Raw genomic sequence first — 26,819 nt, forward strand, 5'->3', positions numbered from 1 at the left:
CTGGAAATACTTTTGCTTTCTTGAAAGAACCAGGCCTGTTCAGCTGGGGCTGCCTTTCCATCTTTGATCTTTTTCCTTGTCTACTTTCTGTTCTATGTACATAGATATGTTATCTGGAATGTCAGCACATTTTTTTTTTGTGGCATGAAGAAGGAAATATAATCATAAACCAAGGAATCAGGACCCCACCAGTGCTGAGCACCTGCCTGTAGAGTGCCTAACACACAAGGAAATCAAGTCCTATTTCATTGGGTTCACTACTGGCTGGGCTTTCTACCATTTACAGTGGAATGAATTTGTAACTTGAGTATGTCAACCAGGCTCTATTTATAGGGAGAATCCAATACTTTCATGTTCACATATATGCTTTCTGTCTCGAGACATTTCCCAAGGACGAATGACGGAGAGACAGAAAGGAGCAGCGGTTCCTGTGATAACACGTCTAAGTGGCTGACAATCAACAAACACCTGTTGAAGATGCAGAATGCAGCATCGGTCACATCTGTACTTGAAGTCATACTGTATTTTAGTTGCAATGTCTCAAGCCAATGATTTTTTTCTAAAAAGCCTCAGATTCTCATTAAAATATAGATACGGGTGCCAGTTATACCCATGTGTGAAGTTAACGAAACAACACACATGAAGTTACAATTCCCACTAAAGGGTAACATGCTGTAATTAGAGCCTTCAGAATAAGAGGCCAGTCAAACTGTGTTAGAGACTGACCATAAGGAGGATTAGATTTAAGTGGGAGAGAACACAAGTCAATTGGCTATTCACGTAAGTGTGGATATGTGTGTGTGCATGCATGTGTGTGCGTGTATTCATCGCCATGCCTGGGGTGTGGGACAGAATATCAACATTCCCATCTAAGACCCATACCATATGAATGCCAGAGATGGCTCAGTGCTCATCCCTGTTTGAGCAGAGGTACCAAGCATCTACTCGAGAACCAACCCTGTAACCTACAGAAGAAATAAAAGTAACTGGAAGCGGCCATCAAGATATTTGGCTGCCATATTCATCCAGGGTCGTCCAACCTTTTATTTTCTATGGGACAGCCTGAATAAATTATGTTTTGGGTGTTGTGGGATATTTGCACACCATGTGAAGATGTGTTGCTGTGATTGTTGTAATAAAAAGCTGAATCGCCAAAGCTAGGAAGGAGAGAATACGTGGGACTTCCAGGCAGAGAGAGGAAGTCAGAGAGAGATCTAGGTGTGTCGAACATATGCAACAGAGGACAGGTAATCAAGTCAAATGGTAGAATATAGATTAATAAAAACGGGGTAGTTAAGTTATAAGAACTAGTTAGAAAAAAACCTAAACTAAGGCCAAGCTTTCATAATTAATAAGTCTATGTGCCAGTATTTGTGGACTGGTGAACCTGATTATTCCTCTGCAGACTTCTAGGATACCACAGGCCTGTTTGTTGGGGTGGCATTCACTTATACACATTGTGTGTTCTTGATATAGAGCATGAGAAATGCATTCTTCATGGGGATATTAAAGGAAGATTTCCATAGCTATGAAGATGGCACACCCAGATTAAAAATGCTTTTTTGGGGGTGGGGAAATACTTCTACTAACACACAGTATAGTAGGTTTACTATTGTAATTTTTAATAAAATCAATCTTTAAAACATCTGTTTCAGTGTGCAGTATGATAACTAGATGTAATCCAAAACTTCTCTAAAAGCCTCTTGTGGGGCTGGAGAGATGGCTCAGCAGTTAAAGCACTGACTGCTCTTTCAGAGGACTCAGGTTCAATTCTCAGCACCCACATGGCAACTTGTAACTGTCTCTAACTCCAGGATCCAACACCCTCACACAAACTTACATGCAGGCAAAGCACCAATGCACATAATATAAAAAGAAATGGAAAGAAGAAAAAAAGAAGGAAAGAAGGAACACACACACACACAGAGACAGAGAGAATGAGAGAGAGAGAGAAAGAGAGAGAGAGAGAGAGAGAGAGAGAGAGAAGCTCTTTGGGACCTCATCCATTTCAAGTACACAAGGTCTTGAGCACAGAGGACTGAAGAAGTTGCTCAATTGGCCCATGACAGGGACATATCCTTAAAGGGTCTCTACAGGTGGGAGCGCCTTTCCTGCCATTTACGGAGGAGACACAGAAGGCATAGGGGTTCAGAACAAGGACCTTCCTCTTAACGTTGCTACTCTGTGGCCTGTCATATCATGTCCCCATCCTGGTCACAGAGTCGCTCGCCTACCTTTCAGCTGTAAAGACATCAATGGGCATAGTAACGCGCTCAATGTCATACACGGGGGACTTATACGCAGGACCTAGCGTTCTGTCGTGACAGGCTCCTTCCCCACCCCACCCCAGCGAAGGGTATATTCCTCGAGAGGAACTTTGTGCTTCAATCTCACTGTGCTCTCTGCATGCAGAACGTTGCGGGTTGGACTCTGAGTCCAGGACACCTGCACCCGCCTGTTTATCCCCTTCCCCAACAGAACTCGGCACAATTTCCTTGCCAAGGAGACTGACATCGACAGAGCTAACAGGCAATCTCGGAAACGATCTTTGACAGAGTTATCCTTCATACTGCTGCCTGGCGTGCTCACCAGAAACCAGCGCTGTGTTTCTTTCTTAATCAAATATCCTGTTGACTTCTAATCACATCTATATTTTCGCTGTCTGAAACCCACCCAGGAGTCCGTCTACCTTTCCAGCCAATGTCATATGACTCCTCTCTTTCCCATAACTAGTTTTCTCTTAGGGTTTAACTGAAGAGTTTCGGCAGTAAACCTGGCAGCCCTCTCCAGCACTTGGCGATGGAGGCCCCTGTCCTCAGATCCCACCCTTCGCCCTTCCCATTCCTCTGCATCTCTGCTACAACAGCGCACACTGCACGCAGCTCTCTGGCTTTTTCCCCACTAGCTGCCTCTGAGATCTGCAGACAAAACCCCCTTTGTGTTTGAAAAGTTTTCTCTCAGCTTTGGTAAATACAGAAAGAAACAAAACGGGATTTATGACAGAAAGCAAGCAACACAGAAGTTACAGTTGGGAGGGGAAAAGTATCTTTTAAACGTAACGACTTCCTCTGGATTTCATTTGATTGAAACACTAAGCTTGCTTCAGCTCAGAATCTAATGTATTCTAGAAGCAATTCTTCAGCTATGGTGTGACATAAGCCTCTCTTAAGTTTTCTCTCAGTAAATCTGCAGGCTCACTCATCTTCACCCACCGAAGGAGTCCTAAGAATTGCTGCTGCAGACTCACCACAGGGCCAAGGCAGCGGAAGCTGGGAGAAGTCAGAATTACTTATTTCATTACATAATTACTCAGGCTTTCCCGGTGGGTATTCACATCAATTCCAGACCAAAGCCTCTTTTATCTTGGGGTTTCCTCTGCTGTCCAAAGGCGCAAAGTCAATTTAGGACATTTCCTGGCAACACCGTGCATATATACTAACCTTGATAGCTCTAATAATTCATGACTTGCCTCTCTTTCAAAGTTCTGGTTTTTTAGAAATTGCACTGAAATTTGTCTTGATACAAGGTGTGCAAATGCACACACCAGAACATTATATTGTGCTCACTAGTGGTGGCAAAAGAGCACATTTTCAAAGGAAATGTTCAGAAATGATGCTTCATCAAATAATTTTCCATATGAAATTAACTTCTCTAGACATTAGTTCTTCCCTAAGTAGAGAGACGGAAGGATGGGGAGGGGGTAGACAGATACACATGTATGTTAAACCATGGAGGAAGTGCTACCTTGCAAGGACTCAACAAGAAGAGTTTTGGTATCCAGTTGTCCTCGGTCCACCCTGGGCTGGCTCAGGAGCATCCTTCCTCACTCCAGCTCCAGGGCTCACCAAGCCATAGAGTTTGGACTGCTTCAGGGGCCAGTGAGAGCCGCATTCATAACATTAAAAGGGTCCTCTAAACCATAACTAAATTTGAAATTTGGAAGCTTCTGTTCTAAGATGCCCGGAACTCAGATGGGAAAACATGGTTCCTGAGCACATTAAGAAGTGTAGACGCTCAAAGAGGCACAGTAAGTCTGGTGTCAAATACGTTGAACTTATCCTGAAAACGATTTCAAGGCTTTGTGTAGCTACATGATACCACTGAGACTGATACGCAGACATTTCACCTGAATCTAAATAAGCTGTAAAATAAAAACATAAGACATAAAATAGCTAATAAAAATTTCCCGAGGAGCAGAAGGAGCTCCTACAGCAGGAAACAAAGAATAATTCTAATTTTTGTAACAAGTGTCTGCAAAAGACAGTATCCTCCAAAACAGTGAAGATGAAAGATACAAACTTCCCGAGCCACTGACATCTTGGAACTGATAGGTTCAGCATCACACACATCACCTAGAACCAACTTCTACAGTCAGACGCAACTCTCAGAGGCACACTCTGAAACTAAAACAAGGATGTTGCTCTAAAAGTACCCATACAATTAATTATTTAAAAAAAAAAAAAAAAAAAAACACACGGCCGGGCAGTGGTGGGCGCACGCCTTTAATCCCAGCACTTGGGAGGCAGAGGCAGGTGGATCTCTGTGAGTTCGAGACCAACCTGGTCTACAAGAGCTAGTTCCAGGACAGGCTCCAAAACGACAGAGAAACCCTGTCTCGAAAAAACCAAAAAAAGAAAAACACATAGAAAAACTGGCACAGCATACATCTTATCCTATTCAAGTGATAGGGAAAGGGATAAGAAACAAAATATATGATTTTTTTGAGAGGGGGGAGGTATGTCTCCTTTGAAGAAGGCACCCGTTCGTACAGGAGTGTTAGAAAATCATCACGTCTTTGTCATAAAGGAAGGATGAGTAGCCATGGCTTCCCAACTCATACCTCGGTGACCCCTGAAAATACCCATCAAGTGGGCCTGGGGTTGACCTATCCTAACTTTTCTGGAGTTCATGAAGGGACTGGTCCTGTGGAATAATACCAGCAGGATCTCCAGGACTTGGGGTGGCCACAAGATATCCCAGAGGAGTTCCGGTGAGAGTCTAGTGATGATGGTGTACCAGAAACCTGAGGCCTGGAGTCAGAGCAGTGACTCACTGCAGGGGGCATTTTCTAGTAAAGCTGATAGGACAAAAGGGTCTGCTGTGTGACACACTGAGGCCCCCCATGCCACCAGGATGAATGAAGAGGTGCTGGAGAGACAGGAGAGAGAGAGAAGCAAAGATGTTTTGTCTGTTTTGTTTGTTTGGTTCTTGTTTTTGTTTACTTTGTTTTCTTTGGTGGGCGGTGCTGCAGGGATGAGGGGGGGTAGAGATGAGCGGAATTGGGATGCATGATGTGAAATTCTCAAAGAATCAATAAAGAAGTTAAACTTGAAAAAAAGCAAAGCAAATACCCATCAAGGCTGACAATGCCTCCATCTTAGCTGGGGTGGAGGTTGCACGTCTTTGCTACATTATGGCTTCCGTAAGTGGAGACTGTGTCACTTACACAGTGATTTTATGTTGGGCTATGTCACATACATTAAATCAAAGGTGACAGGAATACTCCCTCTTCTAAAGTGGTGGGGAAGGAAAAGAAGCTGCCAGATCTGATTTATAAGGCAGATTTCAGCGTCAGCATGGCTAAAACCACTCTACATGCATGGAACTTCATCCTTGATGGAAGTCTTTTGTGCCCAGCACTGAGATGTTATTTTACTCACTTATTTAAGACAAATTGCTTTGGGGGTGTACTAGCCTTTTTCCATAACAAGACTTTATTGAAAAGATTTCCACTGTGCCCCAATGAGGCTGACAATGTCTCCCCAGGTACCCTTTCAGATTAAGATCAAGAATCCTCGCCAAACAGAAAATCAGCCAGACTTAGAATAACCAACAATTATTAAAGTCCCTAATAAGTACCTTTTCCCCCTCCAGATAAAAAGCTAGCCAAACTCAGCAGAACTTGGCTCAATAAAATCCACACACATTTACACTGGTGTGATGCTTCAAAGAGAAGTCGGCTGTGGGAGTCGTCATAGCAATGAGCTTCTACCCAGAAGGGCCTGAAATCCACCTGGAACAGGGCAGGAGCCTTGTAGAAGCACCTGTTTGGCAGTATGCTAATGTTTACTCCTCAGCTAGCCCAGCATCCTCTGCTTCCTCTGCTCCACAGTGGGAGGTGAGAGAGTCTATGGGCACCTCTCCATTACCTAAGGAAGGCAGGGGCTAAGGGCTGGGATGGCAGATCAGTGGATAAAGCACTTCACCGTGCAAGCATGACTGAAGCCCTGAGTGCAGACCCCCAGAACCAACAGTCAGCCAGATGTGGTTTCACTCCTCTATAATCTCAGCACCCCAACAGCAAGTGGAGGATAAGGGCCAGAGATGTGGGGAGCTGCTACTTTGTTACTCCCAACAACAACAACAACAAAAAAGAGACTCCGGCTGAGGCAAAGTGAAAGATGGGAGCCAACACCTGAGGAGGCCATACTGTGACTTTCACACATACCCAAATGTAAGAAGGGAAAAGAAGACAAGGAAAGGCAGGAACATTGATAAGACCAAAACTGCCTCCCCACAACAGCTGCAGGGATCTCTGCTGTCATGGCCCTTCCCAGCTGATGCAGACAGGTGTTCTCAATCAAAACTAAAAACAAAAACTATCACACAACATGCAGTGGTTATAGAACTAAAATTAAATAGGTCAACACAGCCAAAAAATCTTGAAGTTGGGTGGTGGTGGCACACGCCTTTAACCCCAGCACATGGGAGGCAGAGACAGGAGGATTTCTGTGAGTGCAAGGCCAGCCTGGTTTACACAGCTAGTTCCAGGACAGCTAGGGCTGTTACACAGAGAAACTCTCTTGAAAGACCAAAACCAAAACAACAAAACACCAAAAACCAAAAAAAAAAAAAAAATCAAACAATTAAAACCATACAATCCAAGCACAAATCCCTGACACATGCACTTTCTTTCACCTGCAGGAAAGGCCAGTAGGTCCCGAAGTCAAGATAAGGAGGAACATATGTATGAGCATGTTAGCTTCAAGATGCATCCGGAACAGGCAGCAACACTAAAGCAGAAGGCATGAAACACTAGAGTTTTTTTTTTTTTTTTTTTTTTGGAACAGAACTGGCAAGAGAAAGTAATTAAGTTGTTGTTGGCTGCAAAGAATCATGGAAAAGGAAAGCAAAATAGCAGCTGAGCTAATAATGTTGGAGAAATAGCTGCTGCTGTTCCCAGGGCAGCCCTGTGCAGTGCTAACCGGAGGTCTGCTGCCAGGGGTTGCCTTTTAACAAGACGGTTCGAGGATTCCCTCGACAGCCTTTTATCGCAGCTAGGCCAGTATGCTGTAAGTTCTTTGGCTATAAGGGAAGGGATACTTTTGGTAGGAGTCAAGAACCTTCGTTCTTTCTTTAAGTTAGAAATACTACACATGGAATTCATGTTGGGAGTCTTCTACCCATTCATAAATGAAATTAAGACACACGTGCCATAGGTGCCATATAACAATGCTGCTGAGTCCAGAACAAATGGTCTAGAAGTGCTTGGTTTATAATCCAATAGAATCCAAAGAAAAAACTTCAGCAGGCCAAGAATTTCTCTTTGAGACCAACTGAGAATGTTTGAGCATCCTTTGGCATGGGATAAGGATCAGGGTCCTGACAACTACCACTCCCATGCCACCATTCATCTAATATGGAGACACATTCTGTTGATCAGTGCTTTGATCAAGTAGAAGTCAAGAGGTCTAAGTCTACCCTAGCTGGGACCAATGAGTTGGGTATGAGGTTTTCTCAGTTAGTAAGATATTAAAAGGCCTATTACCAGAGCTGAGATTCAACTCTACTGGGGATTTCCCCAAATACTGTAATATCTAAGAATATAGGAAATAAGACATGTCAGGAGCCGTGTCCCCCCAAAATTTACAGGAAGCACCGCCGTGAGGAGTTTTTGCAGAGAGCTCTACTTCCCAATTGTATTGAGAATAGTCTTATTGACCAAGCCTATCCCACACCCAAATTAACTGTTAATAGAGAGTTATCTGTTAACGGAACCTGCCTCACATTCCAAACTATCTAGACAACTAGGTGTGTCACCTTGTGACTTCCTGACCAAGGAATCATGACCTGACCCATCGTAACCTCTTGGTTTATGTAATGGGCGTGGACCACGTGACAAGACCCCGTGCTCCAGCCCCCCAAGCTCCCCATTCAGGGGCTATATAAGCTGTAACCATGACTCTAATAAACGGAGGCTTCGACAAATCAGCCTAGCCTCCTTCCCCTTATCAGCCTATGCCTTTCAGGTGGTGCCTCTCCGTGACCCTGGAATAACTGGCCAGCCAGGCGGGTTACAAACCCTAGACAGAGTAACCCGTCGAGGCGGCTACAAAGACACAGTTCCTGGGCTGAATGATGAGACATTTGGAAAGGCCATTTTTGTCCCCAAAAGGTTTATTAGGCACTGAGCTGGGAGACACAAAAAAGATGGATTCTTGAGCATTGGCTCTGGTCACTGATCTCTAAGTAACTTCTGATGTGGTGGATAAGCTCCATGGTGGAATTATAGTAGGGGCACGAGACTCAGAGGAGAGGGGCCATTTCTAAAAGGCAGGGTGAAGGACCCCAGCGATCTTCAAGGTCAACAAAAAAAGAAAAAAAAAAGGCTGTAGACAACACACAGCAGATAATCTTGATGAAGAGAACAGCCTGAGTACACCCCACTATTCCAGAGTCTCATACAGAGGAGAAACAGTGGGTTGGTTATAAGCCAAGTACTTCTTGATCAGTGGTTTAGGTCCCAGCTTTGGTATAGAGAATACAGATCATCTATGGTAGGTACGCTTTATTTCAAGTGAGGAGGGGCTCTAGGATATAAATGAGGTAATGACTAGGATGTGCAAACAAGCCCTACAAGAGGCAGGACCTTTCATTAAACATACCAGGAAAGAGGACACGCAGTAGCCACGGGGTCTTCCTGACAGTGTGAATGCAGGACCAGGCCTGGTGGCGGCGGTGACACGTATGTGTGTGTGTGTGTGTGTTTGTGTGTCTGTGTGTGTGAATTCTTCATACTAGTCTTAGGCACACAATCTAAGGGAGCACTAACACCTCAGGAAGATAAAGTTTAATATCCCATTTAAAATCAAGATTAACTCAAAAATATGAAAAAACAAACAAATCCTTTGGAAGACAGAATCTAGTTCTGTATCTTGGTCTGATTTCAATCCTGATCTTAGATAAGAGACTCTTTGCGGAAATACAAGCAAGATGGATTGTAAATCTGAAATTCAGTCAGCTCTACCAATGCAATGGAGACCTGAGGTGTCTGGGCTTATTTAGATATAAAGGGGAAAGCCCCTTTTGCAAAGATTCACACAGAACCATGCCAGTGAAGGTGTCCAAACTCACTGTTCCCCAAATATGAGGTCAGCAATCTACTGGGGATAAGAGATGGCTGGAAAATGGAAAAACAGGACTCTAAGGGGTGGACAATACTAGGAAGGTCCCTCTAACGAGAGCATCCCCGGGAATGGGCTGGCAAATTGAGACTCATCTGGGAGAAGCAACCATTACAAATAACAATGTTACCAAAAGGCCCAAGTTTCAGGCAGGAGGTCCTGCCCTTTCACCTGATGGAGAAGAGAAAAGGTGAACTATCTGTTTTCAGATAAGACAGACGTGGATATCCGAATAACCAAGCCCACACGAGGACTACGGCACACAGGAAAGGGTGACACAGCAGTTTCCTAAGCTGAAGATGGGTCACCTCAAGGGGGCTTCCTTGAGGCCAGGCCTTCCCTGCTCGTCCTGCAAGTTACCATTAAAGCTATGTTGGTTTGTGCTACGACCAAACTAACGGTAACTTTAATGTGAACTTTCAGGTCATTTTATCATTGGATCAAAAAACTAGAATCACAATAGAATCAGTGACTATGGGTGGCAGTCTGACATGGTCAGAAGTATTTTACAAATTCATGGCTAGGAAACGCCCCGAACTGACTGTGTGTATCACAAGGGAGACAAGGAAATGGCGACCCTAACCCATGACGCAGTCTGCTCTCTGGATGGCCTCCTGAGTAAAGGGACACTGAGACAGCACCTGAGTTGACAGGTTTTATTCAGCCTTCCAGAAACACAGGTAGGACCTTGAAGTTCAAGGAGAGGGAAGTGGGGAAGAAAGGGCAGGGGAGTGCAGACTCAGCGCAACAAACCAAGACCAGGAATGCTCAGCTCCCAAGTCAAAAGCAAGGTTAGAGGAATGGCAGGCAGAAGGATGAACATAATTACCTACTAACAAGTTTGGGGAAGGAAGAGTCCAGAGGACAAGTTCATTGCACCCTTCCGGCATTGGCAGTGTCTCCTGACGGCTCCCTTACTCCCACTAGGGTGTTCCTCCTCTACAATGCACTATGTACTCAGCAATCACTTAAATCACACATGTTAATTTGCATGCAGACTTGTATGAGAAGTCTTTAAAAGCAGTTGCCTAAGAGGGGAAAGGTAATACTGCACAGGTCCCGCAATGGCTCAGTATGCTTCTGAGCTGTGCTTGAGTTACCAGTGTTCACAAATGATCAATGCCTTACTAGTAACTGTTTATCAGAACGGTCATGTATTTAACCCAAGAGCAAGAGTTAACAAAGGAAGACCAAGAGCACAGCACAGCCAAAGTGTTCCACGCTGGAATGGTTCCTTATGGCCCTGTCCAAAACAAGCTTTTAGAGACCCCACCTTCAAAATTCAGTCATCAATCAGTCTATCAATAAAAGCAAAACAGCAACAAAAAGGGAACAGCACAGGGCCTGGCAGATGAATCAATTTACATGGTAAAGAGCTGACTCAGAGCAAATCCACGTTAATGAGTATCTGTCATAGCTCATCGTACCGCTTCCCTAATAACAACATAGTGCAGTCATCCACACTGCTGGTAACTCCATAGCTCCTCTTGGCTCTAATTATGGCTTCTTCCTGTGTTCCAGAAGAGACTCTGAGAGGCTCGCATATCTGTGACTCGCAAACCTCTTGAAGCCTCCTTATACAAGCATGTACATCTGTAATAAATCCATGCTATGTAACAAGGTAGCCAGGGTTGTCTTCATTCTTCCCTTCCAGAATAAAAGTCTCTGATATGTCTCATTCATGTGGCTGGCTCAGTGCCCTGTGCAACACATTTGACAGACTTTTGCTGTGCAGCTAAAATACAGTACTGCACATTCTGCTGTATACAAAGACAATGGCACAGCTCTGTCACCAGTATAAATACTTTGAATTATATTCTAAATAATGATGATTCAAGGTAAGGACTCCTGCAGACATAGCCATCCACGGTTCTTCCTCCAGAACCCTTCCCACAAATTCTGTCAACATCTCCTCAGGTATAGAAGATGATCCGCTGGCTATGAAGACAAACACCACTGGACAAAGGAGGACCAAATGCATGTCCCTAGCACCAAGAAAATGGTATTGTCTCTAGCTCATGTGCCTCCTTCGCTTAAAATGGGACAAAAATACCAGTTACCATTTGCTATCATTATTATAATTTATTTGTACTGTTGTCATTGTCGTTGCTGTTGTTCATTGTGTGTGTGTGTGTGTGTGTGTGTGTGTGTGTGTGAGTGAGTGTACATGCATGTGCCTTCATACATGGGTAAAGGTAAGAGAACATCTTGGTGAAGTTGGTTCTCTCCTTTCACACATGGGTTTTTTTGGGATCCAATCAGGCCCTCGGACAAGTGTCCTTATCTGCTGAGGCATCTCAGGGGGCCCCCAGTTGTCTGTGGACACAGCAGAGCAGACCCCTACTCTACTGCCATTGGTATCTGCTATCCTCACCCTGGAGGCTGAGCTCCTACCACAGACCTAGACCCACAGAAGCCTCATTTTCAGACTGAATAATACTTTGGTTTGTGAAGCAACCTTCAGAACAGTGGTCAAGGTGAATTTTTTGGCTTATATCATCATTAAGAAAAATTTAAGATTTTGTTTTCATTTATTTTAAATTTGAGATATTTTTCCAATATAATTTTGATCACAAATGCTATAGTTGTTGCATATTGGAATTATTTAAAATTTCATTTAAAACATACCATCTTTTAGATATATCTAACAAACTCTAAATAAGAACCACAGCAACCTGAAAATGACTTTAATCCACCAAAACCAAGAGAACAAACTCACCTTTAACAATAAAAAAAATACTGCCATTATTCTCTTTTCCTCTTTGAACTCACATTTCCATTCTACTTTCCTCACTGAATTTTTTCTAAATATAATTTGACTTAATGCTTGAAAGGCTTTTATGAATCTCCACATTATGCTTTTCGCAACAAAGTATACATAAATGATGTTTTTTAAAAACGTCCTGGGACTCTGAAGCTTAAAAGCATTCGATTTGCTTTCAGTTTGAGCTATCATTACTAATGCACACAATTGATCCAAAGAACATTAACAATTATTTATAAGAATGCTAATAATGTTAACAGGGAAAAAGCAATTTCACTGGAAATGCATTTGTGAAGAAATGGAGAAAATTTGTTGATTCCTTCAATTAGTCCATTTATCTATGGATGAGTACTACCCACTGCTTATGATAAACCTGGTTTAGCAGCAATTATATGTCTGTGTTATTCTATAGATGTAAACAATAAGAAATCTTGTCTGTGTAGGTCTACATAAAATGAAGGGGATTTTATCAAAAGTTATTTTCATCTATCATCTTATAGCTGGATTAGGTCTCCTTCAAGATTATTGAAAAACAAGAAGTCAAATTACCCAAGTTGCACAAAGACATGTTTCAGGCTCTAATTATCATTTCCTGTACTTGTGGACTGGTATTTCCACAGTTCTTTATGTTGGGATGCTGGCTTCACATCCTAGGATAGCTCAGCAGAGCAGATTCAGGTTGGCAACAGCTTTGCCCTTTTCCTTTGCAAAGCAGGCGAGTGACTGTGAGAGGTGAGATGGCAAAGTCAACGTTGAGCAAATCAGTTTCCAGAAGGGTCCATAAAGGGGTAGAGAAGCAGGAAAAGACCTCCTCAAACTAGCATGCCTTTGTAGTTCTTACCAGGTCTTTGGGTTAGCTCTTTGAAGTCAAGTGTGTTGCTGTCATTCTGCCCATTTGCAAACTTTATAGAGCTTTGACTAACATGGAGTCTGTACAACATGTAAGTCTGGAGCAGATATGATAGGAGAGGTAGCAAGTTAAAGAAGGAAGCATAATGCTTGTTCAGTTTTCTTGAATGGAAATTCTTAATAAATCCCCTCTTCTGACAATGCAGAAAACACACACTACAAATGATTGCAAATTTGGTATTCCTCACAATGTCACAGAAAGACCCAGAAATAGTCAAGTGCTTTCATAATAGAAAAACTGCTAAATAAATTCGGTTACAGCTATGTGACTAAAAATGCAATATTTTAATTCAAAGAAAACATTGGAATTAGAAAACGTTTCATATAGTATGAAGTAAAAAACAAGTAAGTAGAAAACTAACGTGTAATAAAAATGTCATATTCATTTGTATGCTCTATATGTATGTGCAAAAGATTTAAGAAAATCCATAAAGCTGACTTTAGTCATTATCGCTGTGTGTGTGCTTGTGAATATTCTCTATTCTTTCATTCTTTCCCCTACTTTCTACACAGGACATGCATTGCTTTCAACAATGATGAGAAAGAAGGAAAATGTGCATGGGAAGGACAGGAAGGCAGAGAAATCGGATCATGTCTTACAACTGCTGCAGGTGACTTCAGATTCCTATCAGCAAGATGGTGTCCTGCCCGGGCTGGGAGAGAACTTAAGCTCACTTCAGCTGGGGCTGACTGCATTTCCCAGAGAAGAAACTTCTCTCTGTGCTGCACTGGAAGGCTTTGCTCCCTGTCTGTTCTCATGTTACTGGTAGCTTTGGTCATTTTCCTCTACTTGCCCACGTTCTTACTTCTTGCGCATCTCCATGGTAGCACTAGCGCCATTCACCCCTCACTCCACACACAGATGAAAATGGGTCAGGACCCATGAAATAGCCCAGTTTAGGGATACCAAACTGATGGAGGTGGGTCTTGTATTAATCTGTTGCTTTCATTGGTTAATTAATAAAGAAACTGCCTAGGCCCATTTGATAGGCCAACCCTTAGGTGGGTGGAGTAAACAGAACAGAATGCTGGGAGAAAGAAGCTGAGTCAGGGAGTCGCCATGATTCTCCCACTCCAGACAGACGCAGCTTAAGATCTTCCCTGGTAAGCCAGCTCATGGTGCTACACAGAATATTAGAAATGGGTTAGATCAATATGTAAGAGCTAGCCAATAAGAGGCTGGAACTAATGGGCTAGGCAGTGTTCAAAAGAATACAGTTTCCGTGTAATTATTTAGGGGCATAAGCCATGCGGGCGGCGTCCTATTACAACACCAAACAAACCAACAACACAAGATGAAAACTTGTAAACCAATGGTTCTTAACTCCTACAGGTCCTCATGTTGTGGTGACCCCTAAACATAAAATCATTTGCATTGGTACTTCAACACTGTAATTTTGCTACTTTTATGACTGGTAAATGTCTGTGTTTTCTGATGGTCTAGGCGACCCTGTGAAAGGGTTGTCTGACCACCCACGAAGGGGTTGCAACCCATAGGTTGAGAACCACTGCTATAAACCAAGGTGATCCGGCCTTTAGGAAAACATGGAAGGCGACTTTTGTTCCTGTTACATTACAGTTGCTGTGTCTCTTACCTCAGCAAGTGTGGAGGGAGCGTCACAATGGTGTCCAGGCCACTTAGGGTTTCTGTAAAAGAATATTGCAGAGTTACAAGCAAATATTCAAAGACTGGGATTAATATCTAAATTCTAAAATCTCTGTACTCTCTGAACTCACTGATAGTTTGTATGCTCCCTTGGACAGTAGAAAATAGTCATATCTTTATTTTAAAATTCTTTCCCATGATGGACCTCAATTCATTATTGGGAAAGAGAAGGTTAAAAAAACAGGTCACATTTTCCCGTTAGCAACGAGGAATGAATAGCTAAATCCCTAATCTAAACCAGAATGCCAAATGCAATGTACCTACCACTGGCTGAGAGGCTCCATTCTCCCAATCAGAAGCAAAAGCTGTTTGGTTGAAACATTTTAATCTCTCAATACACGAACTCAAGTTATAAAGACTTTCAGGTTCACAAGGAACCTTACGGGACATGTGGTAATCTATTTAACAGCTTTTTTTATTATTGAAACACTTGGCCCTCTCTGGGTTTTCCTTTGATATTAAGAGAAGCACAGACCTTCCACTTGTTTGTGGAGTGTGCTTTCAACATTATCAGGACATCGTGATTTACTGGGAGTTTCCATTCAAGGAGATTGAACAAGAATTATTAGGCTTCCGTCTTTAAAACAAATCTGTCTCTTCTCCTCTCATGCCTGCTCCAGAGTGGCCTCTACCGGGGACTCCCATGCTAATCACACACACTTGTAACACGGTAGACTGACCACCTGTTTAGCCATGTCACAGGTAAGGGTAGTGATTAGGAGCCTCATCCTCAGATCTCATTAATCAAGCCTAATAAAGCTCAATACTTTGCCACCGTTTGCAGATAAATCATACGACTGCTGACTCTCATTGTACAGACAATAGAAAGCTAATTATTATGCCCTGATCCACAACTGTTCTACTTCAGTCGCTCCAGCCTGTCTCCCGGCGATCAGCTCTACCGCGTAGCTTCAACAAGCTTTGTCAATTTGAACTACTTCCCTGGGGAAAGGACAGACAGCCCCTCCACCCTCTTAAGAGATCAAAGAGAACATGAAACCAAATATGACCCTTAGACTCAGGACTAACAGGACCCAGTGGCACAGAATCAGGCTGGTTGTAGACAAAGGAGCAAAAATAGTGAATCTGAGGAAAAAAAACGCATCAGCAAAAACCTGTAAGTGGAGCTGAGTGGGGTCAGTGGTGGCTTGGAGAAGAGGCCCAACCGGGAGCCGGGAGGACTGAGGTCAGAGCCCAGGATGGGACAGGATGACAAGAAAATGAAGCCATGAGATGCGGGTTCTAGGGGCAGCTCAAAGGGCCACACAGGTTAGCAGAGCCCAGTAAGTAGTGTGACAGGGGACAGCGCTGAGGGCACGTCAATGCTGTTGGTGAAGGAGAAATGAAAGCGGACAAACAAGTGTGGTGCGCTCTCCAGAGACGGGGCTGCATCTCCAGCTCAGGGATGAATATGGTCTGACCTACAGATGCTGCATGAGCCAGAAGAAAGAGAAACGAGAACAGGGAAATCACTCTGAGGGACAGGGCTTGCCCAGCATGCAAGATTCTGGGTTTGATCCCCAGCACCACCTTTAAAGATAAATAGGGTAGAGGGAGGGAAAAGGCAACCACACTGTTGCCATGAGCCGAGACTCCTACTCCACGTAGGTAGGACAGGGTAGAATTCATGTAAGTTGTCCAAGGGACACAGAAGCCAAGGCCTGAAATACACAGAAGCGTCTTTTCCCACTGCTGCCCTGTAGTATATATGCAGAACCGTCTTTTCCCAGTACCTCTCTATAGTATATATGCAGAACTGCCTTTCCCCAGTCCTGCCCTGTAGTATATATGAAACTGTCTTTCCCCAGTACTACCCTGTAGTAGGATAGAGTAGCTCTGCAGGGAGGAACACCCCAGAAACATAACAGAGCCGAGAGAATGGCACAACCTGGCTCCACACTAGTTTACAGGATGGAAGAAGTCACCCAGCTTCACGCCTCTGTCCCCTCATCTCCAGATTTCTTTCACTTAGGATTGAGCCCAGGGTCTTCATCGAAGCAAGGCAAGTGTTCTGCCACTGACACACACCCAGTTTTGCCATCTGTAGAGGGAGGAGATGAACACCTGTCCCACAGCCTTCTTAGGTCAGGCTAATGGGATCAGTCATTAAAAGCCTGACATTGGTCTTAGAGGTCAGTGACAGCTCCTGTCTCCTTGGCAGACCCACTGAATCTCAGGCCATGTATTGTTTGGAGATCCAGGGGTGAGAATGGAGATTGGTGGAGAATTTGGAGATCATACACTCCAGTTTCAAACTGTGGCAAATGCCAGGAAGGAAAAGACAGGGCATTAGTCCAGAGCACAACAGGAGGCCCTCCTATGGACAGACATCAGGCTCTCTGTGTGAAGTCCTGAGACTGAACATGATGCAGACTAGGTAAGAAGGAGGTGATCCAAGAAGAGAGCTTAATGGGTTCAAAAGACAGGAAAATTTAGCCCCCTATGGCAGTGTATACCTGTGCTCCCAGAGACTGACTCCATAGGCAGCTGGATCCCTTAGGCCAAGAGTCAGAGACCAGCCTGGGCAGCACACTGAGAACCTAGCTCAAACACAAACATACCGCAAATAGACTCAATGAAGGCTTAAGCTTTTTAAATTAATGGCAGCGAGATAGCTCGGTAGCAGGAAAAAACACCTGCCACTAACCCTGGTGATCCCTGGGAGCCCACACAAAACAAATGAAAAAAATTGTAATCAAAGTTTTGAAAGAGGGAAAAGAAACCCTCCACTGGATCCCAGCCACTGCCACTGCTTCAAGAGATCACTGGCCTTGTGCCACCTTCTCTCACCTGGTGACTGCAGCAGCCTTCTCCACGCCCCTACCCTGTATTGGAGAGACACACCACCCCAGTCAGGGGCTTTTTTCCTTTACTCCAAATGGTTCTTCACCTCAATTTAAGTAAAAGCTAACCCTCAATGTGTCCAGGGAAGACCTTCATGAGCTCTCCTACTTCCTCCCACCACTGACTTGCACACACACACACACACACACACACACACACACACACCTAGCAGCCTTCTCACACTTTCCTAAGTTACAACCTCCCTTTCCAGACAGCCTCCCCTAAACATTCCACTGAGATGGCAACTCCATTTCCCCTTCAGGGCCTCCTATCTCAGTTACTACTTCATGTTTTCTACAAGTTTTGCCACTATCTGAGTTGGCGGATATGTTTTTGCATATCTGGACCTCTTTGCCTGTTTTGCCCCTATGGTAACAGCACTGCAAACAGCACCCAGCTCACTGTAGGTGCTCCCTACATATTTGCTGAGTTAATGAAGTAATGGGGAGGATGGCATACGTCAGTCACTGAAAGAAGCTCAGTATGGCTGAAGTTCGGGGTGTCCGAGGGAGGGTGCTGCGGATGAGGCAGCCAGACAGGTAGAGGCAGGCAGGCAGGCAGGCAGGCAGGCCGGTCGGCCACATGAGACTCAGCAGAACACACTGAGGGCTCTGATTCACACTAATAGTTATTCGGTTATTCAGCCTGCTCACCTGACATGGGATGAACAGATTAGGATTCTCAGGTGGTACTGCTAGGCCAGTAGGTTGAAATCATCTAGAAGCAACTAAGAGTGAGCACATAGGAAGCTACTCTGGACATGGAGAGTAAGCATTAGAGGTAGAGATACAGACAGTCTGGATACAACTAGGAAGAAAACAAAAGCAGAACGTAGAGCAGGTTGGATGACAAAGTGCATTAACATTTCTGGGATAACTCTAGTTCCAGGTCAAGCAACTGGACAGTATGTGAGAACAGGTAACAGTACTCGCTGAGCACCTAGACACACTGGAGGGAAGTGAGTAAGGTTTGAGGATGACGTAGGATGCTCACAGGGTATCTTTGGGTCATGCTAACTACAAGGACCTTTATGCCACTCAGGAAGAGATGTTGAAGTAATTCATGACATTGGGCCTAGAATGTGAGGGACCAGGAAGGCAAGAATGGATGTGTAGCTGAAGAACCACAGTGTCACAGGAAGTGGCTGTGGCAGCAAGGCGAAGCCAGCATCCAGCTGCATCTGGTGTCCCTGATGGAAGTCAAATTATATTGGAGTGGGGGCAGAATGGGGAGACAAAGGTGTGGGCATGATATGGGATTCTTCTCTATATACTGTAAATACCACCAGTTAATTAAAAAAAAAAAAAAGCTCTTTTGGGACTGGCAGGGCAAAATAGAGGTAGGTGGGAAAAACTAAACTGAATGCTGGGAGAAAGAAGGCAGAGTCAAGGAGAAGTCATGCAGCCCCACCAGAGATGGATGCATGGCAAAACCTTGCCAGTAAGCCACAGCCATGTGGCAATACACAGACTAATGGAGATGAGTTAGTTTAAAATATAAGAGCAAGCAAAAAAATATACTTAAACTATTGGCCAAACAGTATGTTTCTGTGTAATTATTTCGTGGTCTGGGCAGCAGGGAACCAACAAGCGGGCTCCTACAACAAATATGTTTAAGATATTGGCCAAACAGTATTGCAAATAATATGGTTTCTGTGTGATTATTTTGGGGCTGAGCAGTTGGGAACAAGCAAGTGGCCTCACACAGCATGGGCACAGTCCCTATAGACATCCTAATAAGTCTGACATTAGAAAGCAACCTGTGGGAGAACCTATAACCAGAAGAGAAAGCGGCAAAGGGATGGTAGTGAGGTAGATGGCTCTTTGCCTATTGGGATTCCCGCCTCTAATTCATTTTCTTTTCCATTTATATATCCCAAATTTGACATTCCTCCTAAGTCCTTTGTTGTACGTAAAACAGTAAAAGCAATTGCAAAATGGGGCACGGCTCTTCCCAGGTATAATTCCAGTCACATCCTTTCCGTTTTCTGGGCCAGCAGTCACAGCCTTGGGAGTTGTCGGTTCTGAAGGAAAACCTGGTTCTTGCAGCACCCAGTCGTGCTTTCCTATCCAGAGCATATGACTGGCAAATACGAGTCAGGACAGCACAGGGCAAGGGGAATGCACACCTCGTCCTTGCTACTTACTCTGCAACAATCAAGAACACCAGTGTTCAGAGATATCACAAACAAGAAAAGGTTCAACGAGTTTGGTTTTGTTTGTTGTTTGTTTTTTAATGTACTAAAGGAGCTGGTGAGATGACTCAGTGGGTAAATGCACTCATTACCAAGTCTGCCAGTGTGAGTTCAATTCCCAGAACCCACCCAGTAGGCCTGACGTCTACATGCATGCTCGTGCATCCACCCCATATAAATAATATTAAATGAATTAATGTAAATGCTTATGCTTGAAATACAAATGTGTGTGTTATGATCCCTTTGTAAAAGGGGCGACTTCTAAAAATAGCGCTACCACTGGGTGGTGAGATAGCAAATACTTTTTACTTTTTGCTTTATACTGTTCCAATGTTTTCCAATATTTTTAAACTAACTTGTAACTCTTATGAATTAAGGGTGAGTGATATGTGAAACCACAGGGGTAAGGAAGAGTTTATTTATGAATTGAAAGCTGTGCCCTCAAACTATAGATGTAGAAACCACTCAAGTTCCAAACACACTGTTCCTGTGCTCACAGAGTCCACGACTCTGCTGACCTTGACTGCCATTGTTGGCCAGTGTCCACTCTCCTGCTTTCTCGGCAGCACTACCCATTTTGCTCCGAGGAAACCATCTCTCCTTAACCCCGGGGTTCAATTGTCTCCATAGTGTGGGTCTAATCCCGTTACCCCACTGTCTTTCCTGGGTAGCGCATCGCTTCAGGCGTAATCCCATGACTCATCAGGACACAGAGAATCCACAAAACCAAGGGCCACTCAGGTGAGCCATATGGTCCAAGCGGGGCGGGATCTTGAGAGGGTGAGAACGGTATGCGCCTCTTCTCTCCTTAGAACAGGGGCTCTCAACCTTCCCAATGCTGCGACCCTGGTAATACAGTTCCTCACTCTGTGGTGACCCCCAACTATGAAAAATGTTTTCATTACTACTTCCTATGCTTTTGTTACTGTTATGAATTGTAATGTAAGTATCTGTGTTTTCTTACGGTCCTAAGGGGTTGTGACCCATATGTTGAGAACCACTGCCTTAGAGGATCTAGGTGCTGCTGTTGATGAGAGTGGGGGGAGGTCTTAGAAGTAGAGAGCAGAAACTTGTCTAGTGTTGCCAGGTTCTTGTTGCTATCAGAGAAAAAAATTAGAGATGACACAAAATAAGGAATTGTGGAGAAGATTTTGGCAGACAGAATGAGTAGAGGCTTCTGAGTTACACTCCAATTTTAGGTAGCTGAGCTTATAGGTGAACTTTATTTTTTTTTTTATTTTTTATTTTTTTTGGTTTTTAGAGACAGGGTTTCTCTGTGGCTTTAGAGCCTGTCCTGGAACTAGCTCTTGTAGACCAGGCTGGTCTCGAAATAGGTGAACTTTAATGAGGGGGTTATTCACAAAGGAGGGGAGAGGGTGTGACTTTCTCACAGAACAGGTTACCCTCCCCCTTTTCTGTCCTTATTTTGAGTTTTGAAGTTGAAGCAGACAATTCAGCCAGACAAACAATGTGGAGGAGCCGTCACAGTGAAGGACAGTTAGCAAAGGTCTAAGTTAGCCATGGTGTCCCAGCTGGTTTGTCGCGGTTTGAACAGTCACACAGTGTCCTGTCCTGCTGTAACATAGCTCAAAGATTGCATCAGTTTCTAGAAAGTTTACCTCACAGCCCCTCCGCCCCCGCAAGCCCTACCTGATTTACCTTACTAGTATAGAAATGCCCTTCCCCCCGAGATGACTGCTACCCCATCACAGTCTAAAGAAAGATAAGTGTGTGTCCTAGTTTAATCTCTGGGGCTATGATAAAAACCATAAGCAAAAACCACTTGGAGAGGAAAGGGTTTATTTCAGCCTCCAGGTTACAGACCTTCACTGAAGGAAATCGGAGCAAGAGCTTGAAGCTGACACCACAAAGGAAGCGGCCTTTTGGGTTACTGCAGGTTTGCTCAGATTCAGCTACCTTTCTTAGACAGCTCATGTGCCCCCTGCCTGGGGATGGCACTGCTCACGATGGTCTGGACTTTCAATTAGAGATTAAGAAAATGCCCCATGACCATAGTCACAGGCCAATCTGATTGAGGGGCACTTCTTTGGTTGAGGACCTTTCTTCCAAAGGGACTCTAGGTTTATGTCAAATTCATAGCTGAAATTACGTTCAACACTGTGCTCCCCCCAGAATGTCTGAGTAGAGATTATCCCCATCTCCTAAGAGCATAAGTAGGGAATGAAGACGATGCCAGTTTCCCAAACCGTCTAAGTGAGGATGACCTCACTCTCCCAAGATGGTCTAAGTTGATGGACACCCAAAGTCCACACAGAGCTTATTCACAGAGATCAAGACCAGGTCCTTAAAACTGTAATTTCACATCAACCCAAACGCACAGTTGCTCTTCTAAGGGGCATTTAATAGATGGGGCAAGCAACTTGCGCGGCGCTGGTCAGCTTTAACTTGCCTCGCCTTTGCATTCAACACATTTCTCAATTATCCTGCCCTCACAGCCCTACACATGCCAAGTCTGAAGGAGTAAGGGCTCTAAGAAAGTCTGGAGGGCAGGGCTCTGAGCCAGCCGAGTAAATGATTCTACTGAGGCAGGCAGTGGAAGCTTCCTGTGCGAGCGAGGCCTTGGAGGACCTGGAAAAGGAATTCCTGACAGAGGGTATCAGGCAAAGAAAATAACTGCTCTGCATGACGTCATCAAGAAAGTGCCACAGCGAAGCTACCATCAGGCTGCGGAACTCTTGGTGTGGCAACAAGACAGGCAACTGGCCTAGACTCTTGAGTATGTTCTTAGAAATGTCCATGTTAATCTATTAAAAAAAAAAAAACAAGCAAACATGAAAACCACGAGGGCAGAGCTGTGACAAATGTTTTCTAGTAAAAACCTCGACTTGGTCGTGGGAAATGGTGAACCACAGAAAGACAGCAAAAAAGGCTACCTCCTCTGCCTTTGTTTATCCTGGATAGCCCACTCCCCTTCAACAAACTCTCTCCAATTTAAGGAAACCTTCATTCTCTACAGGGGAGCTCCGAAGTGTTTGCTCAAAAAAATTAGCAGAAAACCAAAGAACTCACAGCTTACCTGCTCTTCAGATGAAGCCTGCTCCATTTCCCTCCTCCCCCACAGACAGACCCTACTCCTTGGTCTGTTTCCCAGCTGCTGGTTATTCCCGCGTACAAAGGAATGCTCCACGCTCTTCTTTAAGGGTCACAGCCTTATCTCTTCTCTTGCTAATTATAGACTAATCAGTGCACGACAAAGGGGACCACATCTATTCTTACAGTCAAGGTGCATACAGGGCTTTGACCCAGAAAATTCTACCTGTTCTCAGCTCTGGGCTTTCCTAGGAGCTACAAGAGCCTAAATAACAACACTGTGGTTTAAACTCAAGGTGTTGAATATCAAATATCCAGCTTATTAGAAAACACTGGGTTACTCTCCACCTGTGTTTATCTCAATCAGTTTCTTTCACAGCAAACTAACCATGAATACCAGGAAGGGCATGTTTCGTGCACAGTCGGGCCCTGCTTTATTATGTCACCCAGCCATCTGTGACCCTTCATTAGAGAGGCAATTGGGAATCCAGTTTGGAATCACTGCTGAACGACAATGGCTGCACTGAAACCTTACTGTGGCTTTAAGAGCCTCACCACTCTCAGACAGCTAGTCTGTTTTCATTTAACAGTAAACTAAATAGCCGAGCATTAGTTCTACCTACAAGATGAACTCGGGGGGCAATAGCCAAGACAATTTAGTAAATATGCAGAGATTAAACAAAGGGTGGTGTTGCTGTGCTTGTCTACACACACACACACACACACACACACACACACACACACACACACACACCACATATGTGAATTAAGACCTTCCGTCAGAATAGGATAACCTGAATTCTGCCTTTGGTGAAACACCAACTAACGGCACTTGCGTGTCTTTTTTCAGGTCGCACACAGCACCGACTGGATTTTATTTCAAGGGAAGGGGTTCTGTTTTCTAACTGACTGGTTATCACGGCGGCGTCACAAGCAAAGGGCTGGCAGAGCTGTCCTGGTTCCTTTTCGGCCTTTTCCTTTTTCAAAAGCATCCCTGTTGCCCTAAGCACGCTCTGGCTATCGGTTGCAGTTTCAGCCCCACCATTCTCGGCCTCAGCCCTGCCTAATTGATATGTCATTTATTTTCTGGGGCTGAAGTCTGCAGCCTACACGATGGGAAATGCTCATTTGCTACCGGGAACGCATTTCAATGTTAGCACGGCTCAACAACTGAAAGCCCACCTGTCTGAGGGGCAGGTCAGGAACAGAACTGCGGGAGCAACACAATTCCTCCAGGCTGTTATTTTCCGTGCAAAATCGTCGTAAAAAGCGAATACTTAGCAAGGTGGCCTCTAACAGGAAAATCAAATTAAACAAGCCTTCCTTCCTGGTTCCACTCAATGATATTTGAGAAGAGGGCTGTTGCTTTAACTTCCCTCTTCCTTCTAGGCGCCTGGGAACCAGGGCCCTGATTTCCAGCAAGCTGGGGATCCTAACTTGCCTATGGGGAACCCGTGTCCATAGACGCTGGGGACCCGGAATGGGGACGCCTCATGCCAAAGACAGCGGTTCCTATTTGAGGTTTGGGACGAGGTAAGGAGACCAGAGCGGAGACAGCTGGATGCCTACGCCGAGCCAAGATTTCCATATCCTGCACATTCTCGGAGGCAACTCGTGCAATTGCGCGACAGGCATCCATAACCCATACTCGGTGACAGTCTCTCCCGCCCAGGGGCCGCGTGGAGCCTGGAGCAGGTGTCCCCACGCACCGTTCTCGCTTACCCAAGGCCCAGGTGCAGCTCTCCTTGATGGCTTTGTATTTGCTCCCGGACGCGTCCCTCTGCAGCTTCCTCAGAATCTCTTCCATCTTGGCCTTTCCCAGAGCCGGGCCACCGACCAGGAGAGCGCGCGGAGGACGCGCCTAGGCGGCCGCTGCGCTCATCCCCATCGCGCTCCGCGGCCACTGATGAATCACGCCGGTTCCACGCCGCGGGCCACGTCAGCCCCGCCGCCACGCCCGTTGCCACGCCCGCCGGGTCAGGTGCACTTCCCCAGCCTGGGGACGCTGGAGGCTGGGGTCTCCTATTTCTCGCCCAGGCTGACCTGGGGGACCCGGTTTCGTCCAAAGGTGGGGTCGGCGGCTCATTGCCGGCTGGGCTCCGCCCGAGGGAGCCTCTGATACACTGTGAGAGCGGTGGGCAGAGGGTAGGGCGGGGCCTGGTTGCTTGTGCCCATTACCTGCGGGCCAGGCAGCATCCCTGCCTGTGGAGACTGGCTACACCCTGGGGTCCTGGAACCAAAACAGTGATACATTCACTAAATAGTAAACAGCTGGTCCCCTCCCCGTGTCAGGCTGAGGCCACCCAGCAGGGTCTATGCCATATGTCTGCCTGCAGGGAGCTTACATGACAATATATTAGACTCATACATTACACTCTGATGCAAGTCTCTAATAATTAGGGAACTGGGTGTGAGAATTAAATCAGAAAAGGCTTAGCAGAGGATCAAAATGAATACACTTATATTAGTACATTGAGATTTCTACCAAACCAGCTAAGGCAGAAATTGAAAACAAAAATCAATAGATTTAATTGACAACTTAAAACCTTTCAACAGCTCAGTAGTCAGTCTGAGCGGGACTGCCCTGGATGTTAGAAATTAATGGCCCCATATATCAGTGAAAAAACCAGGCCCCAGCTACTTCCCAGGCAGCAAGAGTTGTGTGCCACACACCCTGATTCCAAAGATGTTTTTAAAAAACCTTCAGTACCAGCAGGTAAATATAGGAAAATTAGAAATTCACGGTCATCCTCGGCTAAAAAGTCAGTCTGGGACCAGCTTGAGGTACATGAGACTGTTAAAAATAAATACTAAATAAATTAAATTAAAATAAATCTCTCATACTGGCTGAGCTGTTTCTGTCTGAAGCAATGGGGCACATGGGTACAGTTCCAGCTGAGGGCTGTTGGGTTTGATAGGGGAAAGCCTGCCCTCCTCGGGAGCCACTGGAGGTAACCTAGAAGGTCAAGTAAACCAGAGCCTCTGCTATTTGAGTGACTTCAGGTGTTTCCCTAGTGGTAGGAGGCCCCTCTACCAGCTGTTGTAGAAAAGAGACCTGAAGGAAAACAATGACCTTGTCCTGAGAGCTGTGATGGGAAGTGAGGAAGAGGCTAGAAGCAAATTCAGTTTTTATTAGAAATATATTTGTAGTGATAGGGATGGTGTCTGCAGAAGGGGTGGTGGTTGGGGGAATGGGAGCAGGTTTCATGCAATCTCGAATAAATCGGGCTTTGGGTAGGGAGATGTCTGGGGAGGCAAGACAAAAGGATTTGATGGCTGAATAGAGAAGGACCGGCAGCCTAAGGGATGGCATTCAGATTTCTTTAGGAAATGAAAAGACATTGACCCCATTTTGTAAGGTAAAGATGCTAGGGGACGAGGGGCTTGGAAGAGGGAATATAGAAGCTCAGATTTAACGTGGTCTGATTGAAAAGATACCACACGTCTGTGGGTATTATACCTATGGGCAGGACTTAGGATAAGACTCAGGGATGGAAGGGAGGATTTAAATACCTTCAGTAGGACCAGTGGGTGTTGTTGGAGGCCAGGGAGGGAGTGGCAGGACCTAAGATTAGGGACAGAGGAGTGGGAGGAGGAGGAGGAGGCGGAGGAGGAGGAGGAGGAGGAGGTTGTTTAGAAGAAAAGTTAAATGAATATACTTCCTAATACACTGAAATTGCTACAAAACCCGTTATGGAAGGGATGGGGAAAATTCAACAAATTTCTTAATTTGACGATTTAAAACCTCGAAGTCAAAAGTTCCATTCACAAATTAAAATTTAGATGTACTGTTTTGAATGAGAATGTCCTCTACAGGCACCTGTGTCTGAACACTTGGTCTGGAGTTGGTAGCCTGGGAAGGTTATGGACCCTTGAGAGGATGGAGGTTTCAGGGTGGGGATGGGGTGGATGGGGTAGTACCTAGAGATGTGGGGCTTGTGCATAGCCTGGCCCCATTTGCTGTTCTCCCTTTCTGTGTTTCCTGTG

General features: G+C 44.9%; 1 protein-coding gene across 1 annotated transcript in view; it reads right to left on the reverse strand.

Moving 5' to 3' along the window:
- The window catches only part of Arfgef3 (ARFGEF family member 3), a 149,104-nt gene extending 124,391 nt beyond the window's left edge, over positions 1-24,713 (reverse strand). The window contains exons 1-2 of the mRNA XM_057753640.1: positions 24,555-24,713; positions 14,673-14,724 (exon numbers count right to left, since the gene is read on the reverse strand). Of these exons, the coding sequence (XP_057609623.1) occupies positions 14,673-14,724; positions 24,555-24,639 (137 nt within the window). The 5' untranslated portion in view covers positions 24,640-24,713. The remainder of the gene's footprint in view (positions 1-14,672; positions 14,725-24,554) is intronic.
- Between the last annotated feature and the right edge of the window lie 2,106 nt (positions 24,714-26,819).

This window comes from Chionomys nivalis, chromosome 2 (genome assembly GCF_950005125.1).
Source record: "Chionomys nivalis chromosome 2, mChiNiv1.1, whole genome shotgun sequence".
NCBI lineage: Eukaryota > Metazoa > Chordata > Mammalia > Rodentia > Cricetidae > Chionomys > Chionomys nivalis.